The 19,651-nt window shown below is 41.4% G+C and overlaps 1 protein-coding gene across 1 annotated transcript in view; it reads right to left on the minus strand.

Moving 5' to 3' along the window:
• asap3 (ArfGAP with SH3 domain, ankyrin repeat and PH domain 3) overlaps positions 1-19,365 on the minus strand; it is a 32,468-nt gene extending 13,103 nt beyond the window's left edge. The window contains exons 1-13 of the mRNA XM_069152413.1: positions 18,954-19,365; positions 16,048-16,120; positions 13,248-13,393; positions 11,826-11,900; positions 10,648-10,697; positions 9,933-10,056; positions 8,956-9,041; positions 8,534-8,609; positions 7,275-7,361; positions 6,922-7,031; positions 5,831-5,900; positions 5,590-5,677; positions 5,165-5,213 (exon numbers count right to left, since the gene is read on the minus strand). Of these exons, the coding sequence (XP_069008514.1) occupies positions 5,165-5,213; positions 5,590-5,677; positions 5,831-5,900; positions 6,922-7,031; positions 7,275-7,361; positions 8,534-8,609; positions 8,956-9,041; positions 9,933-10,056; positions 10,648-10,697; positions 11,826-11,900; positions 13,248-13,393; positions 16,048-16,120; positions 18,954-19,079 (1,160 nt within the window). The 5' untranslated portion in view covers positions 19,080-19,365. The remainder of the gene's footprint in view (positions 1-5,164; positions 5,214-5,589; positions 5,678-5,830; positions 5,901-6,921; positions 7,032-7,274; positions 7,362-8,533; positions 8,610-8,955; positions 9,042-9,932; positions 10,057-10,647; positions 10,698-11,825; positions 11,901-13,247; positions 13,394-16,047; positions 16,121-18,953) is intronic.
• Between the last annotated feature and the right edge of the window lie 286 nt (positions 19,366-19,651).

The raw sequence follows: 19,651 nt of genomic DNA on the forward strand, positions 1-19,651 counted from the left end.
CATTCATGTTATGGTCGATAAACTGGACTTTTAAGTTATTAGTTTTGCAGAAAGATGCAAATTCAACACAGACTGTCAGAGGCCGGAATTGAACCAATGACAATCTGCCTGCGAGACAGCAACGCTGACAGCTGCGCCACTCTTCTGGCTACCATAATGTTAACGAAAGTCATACTTATAGCATGTCGTCAGAAATAGCACGTAGATCATATTTCTTTATTGTCCAAAATGTGATAAAAAGTCATACTATAGTATGTTGTCCAAAGTATGACATCATATTTTGGACGACATGCTGTCGTTTGACTTTTTTGTCACATTTTGGACGACATGCTATAAGTATGACTTTTTGGTCATATTTTGGACGACATGCTATAAGTATGACTTCCGTTGAAGTTATGTCATGCAGCACAATGGTGCAGTTGTCAGTGTCGTCGTCTCACAATCTCGAGGTCCCCGGTTCGATCCCGGCCTGGGACTTTCAATGTGGAATTTGCATGTTCCTGCATAAGTAATAATGTAAAGTATGTCGTCCAAAATGTGGACGACTAATTTATGCATGTAGTCCATGATGTAAAACAAACATCATGCATCTAGTCGTAAATGTGACAAAGTCACGCTCCAAGCGAGAACATGCAATCCACCACAGACAGAGTTCCAAGCCCCTGATCGAAACGAGTACTTCCTGATAGTGAGACGACGACACGAGCAACTGCGGAGTTGTGTGGCCTTTATTGCATGTTTGTCTGACTTACATAACTTATATGACTTTTAAACATTTTACGGAAGAAGGTACTGTGGTGGAGTGGTTAGTGTTGTCAACTTCTGGTCAGAAGGTTCCAGGTTCGATTCTTGCCCATGACGTGACTTTCCATCTTGCATGTTAATGTCATGCTTTCCAGAGCGAGTCTCGAACCTGGAACCTTCTGACTGGGAGGCAACCATGCCAACCACTGCACTGTTGAGCGCTCTTCCCTAACATGTTTAAAAGTCATATAAGTCAGGCAAGCATGCAATAAAGGCAGCAAAATGTTGCAGTTCCAAGCCAGCGCTGACAGGGGGTCTGGATCCATGTTATGGACAATAAACTTGACTTTTAAGTTATTAGTTTTGCAGAAAGATGCAAATTCAACACAGACTGTCAGAGGCCGGAATTGAACCAATGACCTTCGGACTGCGAGACAGCAACGCTGACAGCTGCGCCACTCTGCTGGCTACCACAACTTTAACGAAAGTCATACTTATAGCATGTCGTCAGAAATAGCCCGTAGATCATATTTCTTTAATGTTGTCCAAAATGTGATAAAAAGTCATACTATAGCATGTTGTCCAAAGTATGACATCATATTTTGGACGACATGCTGTAGTTTGACTTTTTTGTCACATTTTGGACGACATGCTATAGTATGACTTTTTGGTCATATTTTGGACGACATGCTATAAGTATGACTTCCGTTGAAGTTATGTCACGCAGCACAATGGTGCAGTTGTCAGTGTCGTCGTCTCACAATCTCGAGGTCCCCGGTTCGATCCCGGCCTGGGACTTTCTATGTGGAATTTGCATGTTCCTGCATAAGTAATAATGTAAAGTATGTCGTCCAAAATGTGGACGACTAATTTATGCATGTAGTCCATGATGTAAAACAAACATCATGCATCTAGTCGTAAATGTGACAAAGTCACGCTCCAAGCGAGAACATGCAATCCACCACAGACAGAGTTCCAAGCCCCTGATCGAAACGAGTACTTCCTGATAGTGAGACGACGACACGAGCAACTGCGGAGTTGTGTGGCCTTTATTGCATGTTTGTCTGACTTACATAACTTATATGACTTTTAAACATTTTACAGAAGAAGGTACTGTGGTGGAGTGGTTAGTGTTGTCAACTTCCTGTCAGAAGGTTCCAGGTTCGATTCTTGCCCATGACGTGACTTTCCATCTTGCATGTTAACGTCATGCTTTCCAGAGCGAGTCTCGAACCTGGAACCTTCTGACTGGGAGGCAACCATGCCAACCACTGCACTGTTGAGCGCTCTTCCCTAGCATGTTTAAAAGTCATATAAGTCAGGCAAGCATGCAATAAAGGCAGCAAAATAGTGTAGTTCCAAGCCAGCGCTGAAAGGGGGTCTGGATCCATGTTATGGACAATAAACTGGACTTTTAAGTTATTAGTTTTGCAGAAAGATGCAAATTCAACACAGACTGTCAGAGGTCGGAATTGAACCAATGACCTTCGGACTGCGAGACAGCAACGCTGACAGCTGCGCCACTCTGCTGGCTAACACAACTTTAACGAAAGTCATACTTATAGCATGTCGTCAGAAATAGCACGTAGATCATATTTCTTTATTGTCCAAAATGTGATAAAAAGTCATACTATAGCATGTTGTCCAAAGTATGACATCATATTTTGGACGACATGCTGTAGTTTGACTTTTTTGTCACATTTTGGACGACATGCTATAGTATGACTTTTTGGTCATATTTTGGACGACATGCTATAAGTATGACTTCCGTTGAAGTTATGTCACGCAGCACAATGGTGCAGTTGTCAGTGTCGTCGTCTCACAATCTCGAGGTCCCCGGTTCGATCCCGGCCTGGGACTTTCTATGTGGAATTTGCATGTTCCTGCATAAGTAATAATGTAAAGTATGTCGTCCAAAATGTGGACGACTAATTTATGCATGTAGTCCATGATGTAAAACAAACATCATGCATCTAGTCGTAAATGTGACAAAGTCACGCTCCAAGCGAGAACATGCAATCCACCACAGACAGAGTTCCAAGCCCTTGATCGAAGCGAGTACTTCCTGATAGTGAGACGACGACACGAGCAACTGCGGAGTTGTGTGGCCTTTATTGCATGTTTGTCTGACTTACATAACTTATATGACTTTTAAACATTTTACGGAAGAAGGTACTATGGTGGAGTGGTTAGTGTCGTCGCCTTCCGGTCAGAAGGTTCCAGGTTCGATTCTTGCCCTTGACGTGACTTTCCATCTTGCATGTTAATGTCATGCTTTCCAGAGTGAGGCTCGAACCTGGAACCTTCTGACTGGGAGGCAACCATGCCAACCACTGCACTGTTGAGCGCTCTTCCCTAACATGTTTAAAAGTCATATAAGTCAGGCAAGCATGCAATAAAGGCAGCAAAATAGTGCAGTTCCAAGCCAGCGCTGACAGGGGGCCTGGAACTTTGTGTGTGGAGGATCCTTGTTGAATGAAATGTTTTACATTATGGACTACAGGCATAAGTTAGTCATTCATGTTATGGTCGATAAACTGGACTTTTAAGTTATTAGTTTTGCAGAAAGATGCAAATTCAACACAGACTGTCAGAGGCCGGAATTGAACCAATGACAATCTGACTGCGAGACAGCAACGCTGACAGCTGCGCCACTCTTCTGGCTACCATAATGTTAACGAAAGTCATACTTATAGCATGTCGTCAGAAATAGCACGTAGATCATATTTCTTTAATGTTGTCCAAAATGTGATAAAAAGTCATACTATAGCATGTTGTCCAAAGTATGACATCATATTTTGGACAACATGCTATAGTATGACTTTTTGGTCATATTTTGAACGACATGCTAGTATGACTTTTTTGTCATATTTTAGACGACATGCTATAGTATGACTTTTTGGTCATATTTCAGACGACATGCTATAGTATGACTTTTTTGTCATATTTTACACGACATGCTATAGTATGACTTTTTGGTCATATTTTGGACGACATGCTAGAGTATGACTTTTTTCATATTTCAGACGACATGCTATAGTATGACTTTTTTCATATTTCAGACGACATGCTATAGTTTGACTTTTTTCATATTTTAGACGACATGCTATAGTTTGACTTTTTGGTAATATTTTGGACGACATGCTATAGTATGACCTTTTTATCATATTTTGGACGACATGCTATAGTATGACCTTTTTATCATATTTTGGACGACATGCTATAGTATGACTTTGTTGTCATATTTCAGACGACATGCTATAGTATGACTTTTTGATTATATTTTAGACGACATGCTATAGTATGACTTTTTGGTCATATTTCAGACGACATGCTATAGTATGACCTTTTTATCATATTTTGGACGACATGCTATAGTATGACTTTTTGGTCATATTTTGAACGACATGCTATAGTATGACTTTTTGATTATATTTTAGACGACATGCTATAGTATGACTTTTTGGTAATATTTCGGACGACATGCTATATATAGTATGACCTTTTTATCATATTTTGGACGACATGCTATAGTATGACTTTTTGGTAATATTTTGGACGACATGCTATAGTATGACCTTTTTGGTAATATTTTGGACGACATGCTATAGTATGACCTTTTTATCATATTTTGGACGACATGCTTTAGTATGACTTTTTTATCATATTTTAGACGACATGCTATAGTGTGACTTTTTGGTAATATTTTGGACGACATGCTATATATAGTCTGACTTTTTGTCATATTTTGGAAGACATGCTGTAGTATGACCTTTTTATCATATTTTAGCGACATGCTATATATAGTCTGACTTTTTGTCATATTTTGGACGACATGCTATATATAATCTGACTTTTTGTCATATTTTAGACGACATGCTATAGTATGACTTTTTGGTCATATTTCAGACGACATGCTATATATAGTCTGACTTTTTGTCATATTTTAGACGACATGCTATAGTATGACCTTTTTATCATATTTCAGACGACATGCTTTAGCATGACTTTTTTTCATATTTTGGACATATTATGGAAGACCGATCAACGGTGCAGTTGTTTGCGTTGTTGCCTCCCAGTCAGAAGGTTCCAGGTACGATACTTGCCCGGGACGGGAAGACTTTAATATCTTCGATGAAAAAGCCCCTGTCTACGGCAAGAATGAGGTGATGGTGACTTTGACAACCAAAATCTTAACAGTTCATTGTTGGTATCAAATGAATGTTTTTGCCAAGTTGAAGAAATTCCCTAAATTTTTCAGATATTTTTCACAAGAACGGGACAGACGGACAACCCAAAAACATAATGCCTCCGGCTATGGCTATCGCCAGCATAGAGGCATCACAAAAGGGGCATGACATGTAACAACTAGCTTGTAAAGTGGGAAAATACATGAACATACAGTAGTTTTTATGCTTACATCATACATTCCTGCTCGTCTTCTGCCTGGAAATGATATGTCCGGTTATCTATGAAGAAGGAATAATAGCAGTTAAATTTAAGTGGAGAATCTGGAAAACCCAAATTGCCATGTGTTCGAGATAGAGCGAAGGGGATTTAAAAGACAACAGGATGGTGGAAATAAAGTTTGCATGACAAAAAATTGCATAACACAAGCATGAAGCACACAACCACCCCTGTTTCACCTCACATTTTATATTAATCATAAAGAATGTCTGGTGTTTATGCCAAAGTAAAATGTCTCAGATCCTAATTTATTTCTGTTAACATAGGGACCATAGAGACAAACTTCCACACAGCTGTGCTGCAGATGACTCTTTAGAGTTTTTAATGATGATATGTCGAGGAGAAAGTTTAAGGGTCAAAAGTTAAGAGTGAACCTACGGGTGACCAGGTCAAAGGTCCTCCTGTCCTCTGGGTCTGGTCGCACCTGACAAGTCAGTAGGTTCAACTTGGCTGGCGGTCGATTGATCTGAAGACAAACACATGTATGTCAACATGTAGTGGAGAACTTTGGACAGAATTCAACTGACAGATATACTTTTCTCTGAGTATTTGCTGAATGCCTGGTGACAGTTAAGCCCATGTGGCATGTATCATCTCGAGAGCACCAATTAGGTCTCACCGTACTGTGGGAAATAGTCAGGCATCCAAATTTGACTCCACACTTCCTCTTCTGCCAAACCTTCCTGATGCTGCAAGATGAAATGCCAACAAAGAAAGAAGTCCCAATTTAACAAAAAAGTATATATATATATATTATACTGTACACATACTATTGCTACAAGATTATCACCATGGGGTAATTTGTGTGTAGTGCATTAAGTCAAAACGGTATCAACATGTACATTTGGATTGAGTGATGATGATCTAAATCACTGTGTTGGGCCAGTTTATCCCCGGTCACAGTGCTTCACTCCTGTTTTCATCATCTTGATTGAATCAGGTAAAATGCCTGAGAACGTGTTCTGTTTTGTGTCAGCGGCCTGAAGAACGTTACTTCTTACTCTCCCCCCGACTCCCATTCGCCCTGCTGCACCACATCCCCTCTTCTTATCATACAGTAATCTAACTCTGTGTATGTGTGTTTATATGTGTGTGTGTGTGTGTGTGTGTGTGTGTGTGTGTGTGTGTGTGTGTGTGTGTGTGTGTGTGTGTGTGTGTGTGTGTGTGTGTGTGTGTGTGTGTGTGTGTGTGTGTGTGTGTGTGTGTGTGTGTGTGTGTGTGTGTGTGTGCATGACGCAAAAGTTGGATCCACTCAGCTAGCCAGTCTGCCAAGAAGTTCCACAGGAGGGGCCCCTGCTTGAATCCTCATCTCAAAATAATGAAGTCCAGCTGGGGTAGACTGAGTTCGAGTTTGCCCTTCTCTCTCCACACATCCTTGCTTACTCTTTTCCCAGCTCTGATCACTTCTAACTTTGACAGTGTTAGTAAGAATTGTTGAGTACTTTAAAATGTTAAAACATGAACAGGTAGAAATTTAAATCAGCCCTTAAGTTCTGCAGTAACAAAAATCTGTCCTATTAATGGGCTAAGATAAATTAAAAATGTTTTTTTATGAGTTTACAGCCCATTTTACCGTTATCATACAAATAAATTATGAAAATACCCATATTGTCTCCTTACGTATCAAGTATGTTAAATTCCAATACAATACTTGCGTTCTAACAGCTTGTTATATCCTGATATTTGACACTAACTAATGCTTCTACACACCCATCACTCTTCTTGAGCAGGAAGCCAGACTTCTCTGTCCCATACTTCTTGTTTCCCTGTGGTTGGTGGATGCTGTACCCGTTGCCGGAATTTTTCCTATTCAGGTACTCCTAGGATACAAACAAAGATTTAGGACTTTACTTCAAAGGCTTCAAGCCAGTTCTGCGGATCACGACAATTTAAAACAAGACAGAACTACTGTGGCAAGACAAAGTAATTGGATCAGCTTCAAATCAAAGCCATCTGCCACCAAACTTTTTAAAGCACAGAAAAGCTACAGAGAGCCAACTCAGGCTACTTTGGTTATACTGTATGTGGAGAGTATAATATTGATACATTATAAATTAACATACCTCTTTCCCCTCCACTTGCAGAAGTAATCTGAGTGAATCCCTCAACTGAGTGAGTTGTTTTACCTCCTCGTCCTGGTCCAAACGCACCTACAACACACACAATTGCAACAATTAAAAATAATTAGTTGGAAGAACAGCAGGTTTTGTGTTCTCCGATATTCATTCGATCATATACAGTGCTTTTGTTATTTGTTCTGGGTGTGGAATGGCAATCCATCAGAGCTTTGTGTAATGGCCTAAATAATGCACAACAGAGCTCAGTACTTGGGCGTGTAGTCTTTGGGGGTTTCGCTTTTTTTTGTAGAAGAAGCAGAGTGACCGGTCTCACGTGCATCATCAGCCGGTTTGACTGTAATATTTAAGCATTTTTCTCTGGAACATAACAGATTCTATCTGAATTTCTTTCTTGAGCTTGAGGTCTGGCATGTCTGAGCGGGTCTGTGTTCTGCCCATGAAGAACCAGAAAAACCTCTAACGTTCCCAGTAAACCTCTAACGTTAACAGTCTGTTTCCAGTGCTCTACACAGGAAAGGGAGTACGTCAAATTTTGTGCAGACTGCATGTCAGAGTGGTTGGAGAAATAGAAGTGCACTCAGGAAAGAATGAAAATGAGGGATACTTTCAGTTTCATCTTTTGGAAATAGGGGACAGCATTTATGGGAATAGACTCCAATTACAGACTCTGCCTGTGGGTTGAGCTGGGGGGAGGTTACAGAGGGGTAAAGATGCTGAGGTTTTGGCTCTTGTCAAAGAGTAACAGTGTTAAAGTGCTACAGAAGGAAAGTACTAAAAGACGAGAGAGGGCTTTACTGCAAGAGCCTCTTTGGGCACAGTTTAAAAAAATGTGTGACTCGGCAACAGATGACAAATAAAGAAAATAAAGAAAGAAAGATGGTGTGTGTGTGTGTGTGTGTGTGTGTGTGTGTGTGTGTGTGTGTGTGTGTGTGTGTGTGTGTGTGTGTGTGTGTGTGTGTGGGCTGGGTGGATTGGGGATATGATAGCATCAGTTAGTACGGTATGTGAATATGTGGGCATTTTGTGATAAGATCAGTTTGACACAGATAGGACAACAACCGCTCACACTGACCATAAATTTTGACCTCTTAATCATTACAAATATTCGTGTAAAATGATAGCAACGCTGGATGATAACAAAACCACTTCCAGCCATACAAGGACTAACATTTACTGCTGTAAACACTGAATACATTCATGCTGGTAGAGAGATAAACCCAAAGTAGAGCCTTCTGTATGCTTACCGTGTGAATAGAACTGGCAAGCTTCTCTACAAAGGGAGCAAGATTCTCTGCAGCTTTCAGCCCGTCCTGAAAGAAACTGAGATCAGAAAAGGAACAAGTGCTGAGTCAATACAGTTCTTTAGTTCAAACATCCTAGTTCGCACCAACCAAAACATCACATGCTGAAGCTGTGTAAGCAGCTCCGTTCCCACATCAAACTCTCAATATGATTACAATTAGTAAATGGTTAACAGAAGAGAAAACCAAAGAACCTCAGCTATTATGCAGAATCCCTCACTGAGAAGCTCAGCTGAGATCAAATCCATATGTTTTTTTAGGCCAGGAAGAAGTCTGTATTTTTTGTTTCTTTTTCTTATTTCACACCTGGCACAAAATGGATATGCAAAAAAACCAAAAAAAAACCAATGTCTGCTGAGACTGACCTGAGCTGGGCCTGGAAATATTTGATGAGGCTCTGGAGAAGATCAGGGCCCTGACGCACCTTCAGCTCCTGGATCTTTAAAAGATACTGAAAGCATAGAGAGAAACAGTTAAAAACAGCTCAGTAATAACAGCTCTTCATAGAAAGGTCAGATGGGTCCACATTACTCAGTGAACCTCATAAACTGAAACTGTAAAGAGTCTTCACTCAAATATGAAAAACACAAACACAGTGCAGATTTTTTTGGTGAATCATTTCCATCCTGTCTTCAGTCTAAGTTCATATTCTAAAAGGAAGAAAGGAGCTTTGAGGGAAAGCTATGAGGTTTTAGCTGTGTGGAAGGAATGACTACATTGTCTTTGCTCCATAAAACCCAAGTCCAAATTCATCTGTCTCTCTGTAGCTGAAGCATCTCAGCAAAGTTTTTCCTCTGTGTATATACTGAGCATTTCTATGTATGCAGGGGGAAAGAAAGAAAGACAGCGATTGAGGGTTAGGGGTGGCTTGCAACAAGTGGAAATTCCATTTTCCCTGCCTCTCCTCTTTGTCTCAACAGCTGGTCTCAGTCAGTTTTGGACACTTTTTTTTCTCAGGGTTTTCTGTGGCTCTATTTACACTAGTACACCACCTATATGTAACGACACTGCCAGTGCACTTCACAACAATTTCCCCCAATTTGGCCTTCATTCACACGTCATGAAGATGTTTGCTTGCTTTTGAATTTTTCTTTTTCTAATGTATATGACCCAGCTCTACTGGAACTCTGCAAGATGTAATTGAACCCATGTTAAAACTTTATGAACTAAATCATAGGAAATACTGGAGAGACACAAAAGGGAACAATCCTGGGCATCCAGTCAACCATGGATGGAATATGGAATCCACAGGGCAGACCACCCATGTGAACTAAATTAAGTCCACCACAGGTATGTGAAAGGTGTCTGGTGTTTGATATTTTGACTGGCACTAGTCCCCTACCTCACACATTTGCAGCTGCAAAGTCCTCCTCTCTCGCTCCATGTCCTCCCCTCCATCTGAACCCTCCGTCCTGATCAGCCCCAGCTGCCTCGTCTTCTCCTTCCTCTCCTTTTCAAGCTTGCCTCTGATGGGGGGAAGGGAAGGACAGAAAGAATGATAGAAGACAGAAAATCGTATTCATTTACATGCAAAATGTGTCACAGGTTGTTTTTTTTTACTCTGAGTGATAAACTCTGTCTGTAATGACAAACAGCTGCTATTATTCATCACATTCTAAAGTTGTTTTTTTTTCCACTAACTCATTCTCCTTCATCAGAAGTAGAAGAAGTTGGTTGAAAGACAATGGGGGGAGGTGTAATCTCCTTACAGCATTATAAAACACTTTAACCACGGTAAGAATGAGATCAAATGATGGCTGTAAAGTGTGAGGGCCTCAGTTTTATTTCATAGCAATGTAATGGAGAAGGACCATGGGGGATGAGCTATTATCCTATGAACCTGCTGCTACACCAATTTCTGTGACCCAGTAACAGATGAGAAATAACTGTAAATCTGTGATGTGATTCTCTTGAAGCCGTCATGTCTCTCTAACACGTGAAGTTATTTTTCTCCCAGGACAATAGGGACGCTTCAAGATGAAGAATATTGCTACACTCTCACACCAAACAGCCATATGAGTGCAAGTAAACAAACTGTTAAGAGTACAGTTAATTACATTTTTATGTCGTAGTCCTTCCAGCTCTTCTCCATATGTTTCTTGAGCTCCTGTGGGAGCAGAGCACAGCAGAGCAAAGAAGACGAGACAAGACAAGACGAAACGAGACAAGACAAGATGAGACAAGATGAGACGAGACGAGACGAGACGAGACATGGCAAGACATGGCAAGACAAGGCCTCCATCAATAACATATCCTCATAATTAGTTAAGAGTACACAGGTGAGGCTGTGTTTTACAGTACTTCCTTGTCTACTGGTTAATATCCGACTGAGTAGAGCCAGACAGTTAATGCAACAAGACATGGTTACTCATATTATGCAAAGTCGTCTGCTTTCTGGCTGAACAGGATTTTAGTGGCACCATGCCTCCCTTCACAGTTAGAATGAAGCAATGTTCAGCTGTCGAATCAGCTGTGTAAAACACAGGGCAGTGACAGGAGCTTACAGAAGCATTAGCCTGTTATTACTCTCTAGTCTGTTAGCATGGCAAATCAAAAGGCCAAATACTGGGCAAAACAGATAAGTTCAGTGCTGGAGCTCAGCAAGGTCTTACTCATTAAGCTGCATAAATAACCTCATATTATCCAATATCTTTCAGTTGGCTCAGCAGCGACTACAACACAGACAGACAGCACTATCCTCTTAAAGAGGAAATCCACCCTAAAAACAGATTTCACATTGTGATATTTTATACATTTTGGACAGTACAGTCCTGTGTCTATATACACAGAAATTTAGCATCTTGCATAGATCGCACATGACCTTATTAATAGAAAATAAACTAAAATCTGACTACCATTTCTGTAAAGCTACGATGTCTGAAATGTTGTTGTTTGTTTTGTTTTTGTTTTGTTTTGATGGGGGAGGAGGGTAACGTGGGCCTTCAGCATTGTGGCATATCTATATTAATGCAGTTTTGCGAAAAATGTTTTGTTTATCAATATTGCCAGACCAAGTGTCTCTATTGATACAGTGGTGAAAAAAATGAAAATAATAAACAGAACTGTACAATGTTATAGAATTGGATAATACTTTCGAGACCTATTGAAGGATGGATTTTCTCTCTAAAGCAGTTTTAGTCTCTGTCCTAAAGCAAGTCATCATAACGCGTATACCCGTCTGGCCGGAAAAAGTTTAACTTTTATTAAATGAATTTGTAATAAATTCCAAACTCACTAATCTGCTGTCCCGGATTTCTGACTTCAGCACGTTTTCCAACGGAAATGCCATGATGTTGTTGAGGTTTTGCACCTGAAACATGCAAGAGAACGGTACAATGAGTGAGGAAAGTTAAAATATTCCACACAACGTCACACATGGCTCTTCTTGACTGCAGTATGAGCAAACAATCGCACACACAAACAACACACACTCTTACTGTATCTCCCTACGGACTTTCATTTCTCGGAATGACTGTGGATGACCCAAAAACATGGTGATGCAGTCACTTTGAACTGGTGAGTGATCAAAAGAAAAAACTGGGCAATAACCCAGACCATTACAACATTTGGAACCGAGTGGGATGATGATACAATGATTGTAATTAAGTATTTGTGTAGAGTAAAGTGCAAGTTCAGGTTAATTTGGGGTTTGGATGCAGATGACATGAACTCAGTTGTGGATCTGGGGAGAATAAATCACAAAACAGCCATCATTACTTCCACAGGTTGCACTTTAAAGTAATATATAATTACTACAGACTCCCCCATGTCTGTATATCATTATTTTGGCATCCATCATGGCTACATACATTATTCATCATTTCCACATGTCTCCAGTTGACCAAATTTACGGAGTTTCTCTGTGAAGGAAACTGCAGCCTTTCCATGAATTTTGGTGAATTACAACCAAGCTGCCCCCTGCTCTTAACATAAATAATGTACAACCACTTCCGCAAGCTGACTGCAGAGCTAACCTTGATATATTGACACTGAGGTCTGGAGACTGGTAGGATTGTTTTGGTTGGCATCCAAGCAGTGAGGTAACTAATAGTTACTACATTGAGTTCTGGCACAGAGGGAATACCAGCTCCCAGTGTCAACACCTGAACAGATGACAGATGAATGCATGCATGTTTATAGCCACACTGGGACAGTGACACAAGTACGCAATCGCAAAAACACTGCATTAAGACCTTTTAGTCTTTCTGATCCACTTCCTTTTCACATCTGTAAGGCCTGGTCTTCCCTGTGAGGCCCTGATTGACACGTTGTAAGCAGTATGTGAGCAGGCGAGTGTGTGCATGTGCTGACTAACACACCGAGGTCTGGGATGAATTATCATCGCCATAGAAACTATCGGTGGGAGGGTTCCAGACTGCCCCACTCAAAAGGCGCAACCATGCAGCTGTTGAAAACCCCTTTCCTCCGTGCATCATGTATGCGTGCAGGCACACACACAGTGTTTGCTAAATTTAGCTGATTTACTTACTCCTTATTAAAACTTTGAGATGATATAATCATTGGAGTTTTGTTTTTTTTCCCTGTAATGGACAAGCTTTATGGACTGAGAAGTCCTTCATGTTTTGTGTACATGAATGAAACTCCTTAGTAGACATTTAATTTGGCCACTTCCCCTTTTCATCCACTCTTTTCTCACCAGATTTTTGAAGAGGGCTGTGACTTCTCTCGTGAAGACAGCCAAGTTGAGGAAGCCTGTGGAGACTTCATTGTTGTCCTGAGTGAGGTGGCTATTCCCCAGGTTATTCAGCACTTCAGTATACTGCTCCTTGTTTTCCACATGTGCTGAAAAAAAAAAACCACAGACATGCACACAGAAGGTGATTATAGAGGCAGACAGTAAAAAGCGACTTAAACTTTCGTTACATGTGCAGAAAATGTGAAAGAGGCAGGCTGACTTGCCATGCTGCCTCAGGAATATTTTAACAAGACAAGCATGTGGGATAAATTAGTACCGGTTTACACCCATCCTGGAGCAGGAGACAGGCAAACACTTAGAGAACCATGTTTCTCTTGGGCTTGTAGGTCTCTTTCCCAAAGGTCATGACCTTAGTAGGCTCTTAGTCTGTTGAATTTATATAGGAAAGAATTGGAGCACCACTTTGGTTTACACTGAACTAAATGAGATTTTACTCTATAACTATTTCAAAGCGATGCTTAAATGAAGACAAATAAACAGAAGTTGCAATTCAAGGAGTTATAATCATGATTATGTCTGGATGCCAAACAACATCAGGTGAATAGACTGTGGAAGAAAACACGTTTTTGGGCTAACTCGGGTGCATTCACATTTGAATATACATGCTAATAAATATATACAATCAATATACAGTGTCCCTTTTCAAATGGAAATAAATTGAATTTGAAGTGAAATTTCCAAACAAAGGGCGGCACAGTGGTGCAGTTGTTAGCAATGTCGCCGTCTGTCTCTATGTCTTGGCCCTTTGATGGACTAGCGACCTGTCCAGGGTGTAGCCCGCCTTCCCCAAAGTGAGCTGGGATAGGCTCCAGCCCCCCCCCCCCCCCCCCCCCCCTCCCGTGACCCTGTTCAGGATAAAGCGGGTATAGATAATGGATGGATGGAAAATGGCACTTCATTCACTGTAATGTAGTAGTAATGGAACATTTGTACCAGGCTTCTGTCGAAGCACCCATAGCCGACTAAACAGACAAAAGCAATCATAAATAGAAAGAGTACAGTAAGTTCTTCTGCTCTCGTTTCCACTTCAAGACAACTGACTGCAGCTGGGAGACAGATTGACACAGTTGTACTAACTGGCTGAAGAGCAACAAAATTGAACATTTTGTATTTGTGTATTCAGGAATGTCGACACTGCAGGGTAGAGGGGAAGTAGGAGAACTGAGCTCTTTTGCGTGGTCATTAAAATATATTATAACAAACTACATGCATGCAACTATCCAAACAACAAACAGCTGAGTCACTGAGGAGCTCCGACGACGATTTTACAGCTGACCTTTCACTGCCAGATACCACCAGAGCAACTCTGCTCTTTCGCTGCTCTGCCAGAACACACACAGACTCACAAGCCACAGCATCTTGGCAGAAAAGCAGTATTTAGCGTTTATGGGAATAGAGAATGAAAGAGGAGAATATCTCACCATGTGTGTGTGATTTTGCATGTGACACAATCAAGAGCCAACCGGCCAGCACGGGGGAAGGAGGGGGCGTACGACTTGATCTATATGAAGCACGTCGTGAGTCAGACCGTTGATCCATGATTAACATTAGGACAGATTAAGGGATTCAAACAACATAATGATTGAAGGGGGGGGGGGCTCCCACCTAATGTCACATTACTGGAACTAACCCATATGATTCTACTTAGATACAGTGGAGGAACTAGAGAAGGAGAGGAAAGAAGTAATAATGATGGAGCACTTCTCTGCAGATGCTGTAGCCCTTCTGACTGTATCTGGTTGCCTAATTCTAGGCAGCTGGCTCGCTGAGTCACTTTTACTAAAAACTATGAGTAGAGGCCTCGAAAAGGGAAGCAGGCTTGTAAGCAATAAAAAATAACAATAAAAAAAATAATTCAGGCAGTTATTCTGTTTCTCCCCGACATTTTTGAGGTGAACACTCATGTCTTATGCATGCTCACATGTAACAGATCCAGTTATGGTGACGTATATCTACATGACACACGCAGACTCGGAAAACAATCACTGAGTGACCTAGTGGTCACTGAACTGAGCACCGTGTTGTTGCCAAAACCACACATGCCATTTACTTTAACACAGACACACATACATACACCACAAAACCATAGACTTTGCATTTTATATAAACACAATCACCCGTCATCCCACGCAGCCCGGTCCCATAACAAGGGGCCTCACTCATAAACACCACTGCCCACTCCAGCTTGATGATGTCATCTGAACCAGGCTTGTACAATGAATTGTGGAGGCTCCCCTATGCAGTGAACAGCTTATTCCACCATAATAGAGGTTGACCTTTATCCGAAAAATCGCTACTGTGGCGACATAGCTCATTTTAGTGACAGAAATCACTCTTCATGGATTTTGTTAAGTTCTTATGTGGCATAAGTTGCCAAAAGTTCGAGTGTAACAATGTATTATTACACTTGCATAACTTATGTACGATATCCCAATGGGAAAGCTTATTCTAAGACAGTGGTTTGACAAAACAATGCCAAATCAAGGCCAACTTGCTATGCATTTGTTGAGTTTTCTTGCACATCACCTTGTCCAGGTGTTAATACAAGTTCCAAAAAAAAGATAGTAAGGAGACTGTTTTAAGGTGATGAATTGTAATGTGTATGAAAGCTGTGGGAAAAAAAAAAAAAAAAAAAAAAAAAAAAAAAAACTAGCAGGAGGGCTTGGACTTTAATTGTTTTCTCAAGCACGGATGTCTTGTGTGAATGAGACAATAGTATGCGTCATATATTTACACTTACAGAGTCCAGAAGTGTGAATAGCTTTGATAATCTTCTTCATCTTCTGCAGAGTTGTGAGGTCCATCTCCAGAGACTGCAATGAAACAGAGACAAATACAAGTAAATACAATAAAGATTGTTGCACTTAAAATGACTACATCCTAAGGGTTGTCAAAACGTATCTCTTCTTGCATATATTGCAGTATAACTGTGATGTTGATATGTATTTCTATATTGTACATGGTCCAGAAACACAATTGAGAAACTGTGTCTGTTAAATTTTCTCACGGTTGTGACTCAGGCAAACAGGTGAGTAAGCATTTACCAACATGACAATCATCTGCCTTACACTTTCATGTGCAGCCCCAAATGATGTCAATGCATTTTATTTCATCTGTCATTTTTCAAGTTGAGTTCACACCCTGAAACCACATTGGGGTACTTCTGCAAGAAAATAGGACCTGATGTAGACATGATGCAGATAGTCAAAAGGCCTCATTGTATTTAAACATTCGATCTCTTCAAAACCAGCAAGGTTTGAAACTATTTCCTGTTTATTCTCCTCACACAAGTCACTTGTTTCAATGAGCGAGACTTGCGGCACCTCAAAAATAGCTTTAATGAGCCAGTAATCTAGACTTAACAGAAACTCTGCCTTGTTATATTATGTTGTTTACACACTCCAGTCCTTCCTGGTCAAGTCCACTCCCTAAGTGTTAGTTCGTTAGTTAAAAGGTGGTGTGTGGGTTTTGTGTAATGTGACGCTACAGGCAGCGAAGAATGGGAAAGAGATTTAGAGGAGACTGGAGACGGGAGGTGCTTGCGGATGCTGCCGTTAGTTTCCTCTGCTTGGTAAGTTGGTTGGCAGACATGGTGTCCACAGCGGAAACAAGCTGGTGCAGGTCAATGAAACATGTTTGTTTAATTTTATGAAATAAATCAGGACACAAGGACACACAGACAGGCAACCCACCCATCGGTCGAGACAGACAAACTGTCAAAGAACATTACACATATCCCTTCTGGAGAGGATAACTCCACCCCTACGCGTGTTTGTGCTGAGAAACTAGTGTCTTTTACTGCACCTTTTTGTGCCCACATAGCAGGGTTGTGTATACCTGCTATAAGGGTGTGTATGCAACTGCCGGCAGCATACATATACTTGACCCGTATTTACCACAGATGATGACACTCTTGTCATTTGGTAAACATCAACTATTTCCTTTAAACTAAAAATGTTTTTTTATTTGAATCTGTTCTTAAACATTTCTGGGAAACATACATCCTTATACAGTAGCTGTGGGAAATGAAGCAACCCCTTATTTCTTTCTTCATTTACAGTTGTCTCTAATCAGGAGAAATAAGTACCAAGTAGCTGAGGGTGTAGGGGGGGGCTAAATGGTCTCTCTGTCTCCCATGCCATAAACCACACACATGCCCACACATTACTCTGGCCATTAATCAAGCGAGCCCTTGCTGAGCAGACTAAATATAATAACCACATCTATCTATCCGCCTATCTATACAGAGATTGTTGCACTTACATCTGTCGGTGTGCACATGTGTGTGTAGGATTCCAGCATGACCCTCCCCAAACAGCAATCCCAGCTATGTGTTTTCCAGTGTGTCGTGCCCAAAAATAAGGACATGAGTCCCAGATAAAAAAGCAACAGCCAGCTGTCTAAAACTGCTGTCTGTATAAACCCAGGATTCAGCAGTCTCCATGTCACCGTTTCTTGACAGGGAAGTCCTGAGGAACACCTTTCATCTCTCTCCGGCTATGTGCGAGGACTAAAGGACGCATGAAATAAAGTATTCAAAGTTTTACCCAGACTTATTCCGGTCAAACAGCCATTGCATGAGAAATCATTTTCCAACACGGTGCATCTCATTCCAGCATAATTCTCCCCGGTTTTCAATTTGTAACAGCTTTAGCCGTGATTCAAAGTGATGTGACTCCAACCAAAAGCAGAAATCCATCTGTTGTACACCAGACCACTAATCCATAATGTTTTGTCACAAGGAACACAAACAAGGAAAGATCAACTGGTGTGTGCACACTTGAATTATTTGCTTTATGGCGGAGTTCGTGGCAGCCTCCCCTGTTTCCTTCTTTGCCCGTGGAGCTCTCGGAAGAGATTTCAAACAAACACAAATGCACACAGAACAATCTCAAACAAGCCTTGAGGCAAAGAAACAATTCAAACAGGGAAAAAAAAAAAAAAAAAGAGCCACAAACTATTCCTCAGACATGCTTGCAAACACGGACAAACACTATGGGCATGTTTACAATCACAACCGCAACACCCCCCCCCCCCCTTCTGTCAAATGCCCATACAGCTTTCTGGCATGTCTGCTTATGGGCTGCCATGGATGTGTTCCGTTTGTGGCCCTTCTCAGTCTGACCCCACCACCCCCCCTGAGACTGAAGACGAGGCCAAGTAAACGATCCCTACGCTACATTACCTCACGTAACCTTTACTCTCTTTTTTTTGTGCTGAACCGGGCCAGCCTGCACTCAATCACTGTGCATGGTACCATCCAGGCTTTCCTGAAGTGCAGTGCAGAGAACACAACAATTTGCAGACAGTGCAAAAAAAACAACAACAAAAAAAACCATACACCGATTACATCAAGATGGTGGAGTCGGAGCACACAAGACACCCTTCAAATTAACACCACAGGCTTTTCGTGTCTCTCCCCAACACCAGTTGTGTGCAGACAGAAACAACTTGCACCTACTCCTCTGCACATTTGTCCTGTTGCAATTAGCATTAGGTAGCTTTAGCTTTTGTATTGTGGGGGGGGGGGACAAAAGATAAATAAATAAAATAAAAAATAATAATAATCCTAGAATGCTCTATGGACAGGTAAACAACACACAAAAGGCGCACGCCTCACTCTCCACCGCCTTCCGCCGCTCTCACCTCCTCCACGGCTGAAACCGTGTTCCGACAGTCGCTCATTTTAGACTGAAAACTGGAAGTCCCCGGCGAAGACAAATCCTCGTTTGTCAGGACCACAAAGTCCGAAATGCTTATTCGCTCCGGCATGTTTCGAGCGACAGTCTTGACGATCACTGAGGAGAAAAGTGAGCCAAAGTTTCACGCGCGCGTGTAATTCCCATTTGAAAAAGAAAAGGGGGAAAAAAAAAAAGAAAAACAAAAAAAAAAAACAGCTCTCTCTTTCCCCTTTTCCAGGCAACTGCAAATATACCGTATTCCTCTGTGTGTGTGTGTGTGGGGGGGGGTCCTTAGAACAACGTCTTTACAGTGGAAAGTTGACTACAACCTCTAAGTCTTGACCGAGTTCAGACTCCACTCAGCGAACGTGTGCGCGTGGAGGTGCACCAGCGCGCTATTGTGCGCGCAGTGAGGGAGGGAGGGAGCAAACTCCATCATCACGTGGGAATGTTTGCGCTTTCTGTCGCACTGAAGAGAAAGAGCGTGTGCGTGCGCGCGCGCGTGCGTCCTTGCCTCGGCGTCTTTCATTAATACTTCTCATTTCTATGCAAGCTTTCCAGAGAGTCTGGAGATCGGTCGCCATGGATATGCAAGAATGCCTCATTCACAAACTCAGCCGAAGGAGTGGAATTTCAATGGACGAGGTGCTGAAGGGGAAGGAT

This window comes from Embiotoca jacksoni, unplaced genomic scaffold, assembly GCF_022577435.1.
Source record: "Embiotoca jacksoni isolate LCO1_2020_lvr unplaced genomic scaffold, fEmbJac1.0.p SCAF_18, whole genome shotgun sequence".
NCBI classification, from domain to species: Eukaryota; Metazoa; Chordata; class Actinopteri; family Embiotocidae; genus Embiotoca; species Embiotoca jacksoni.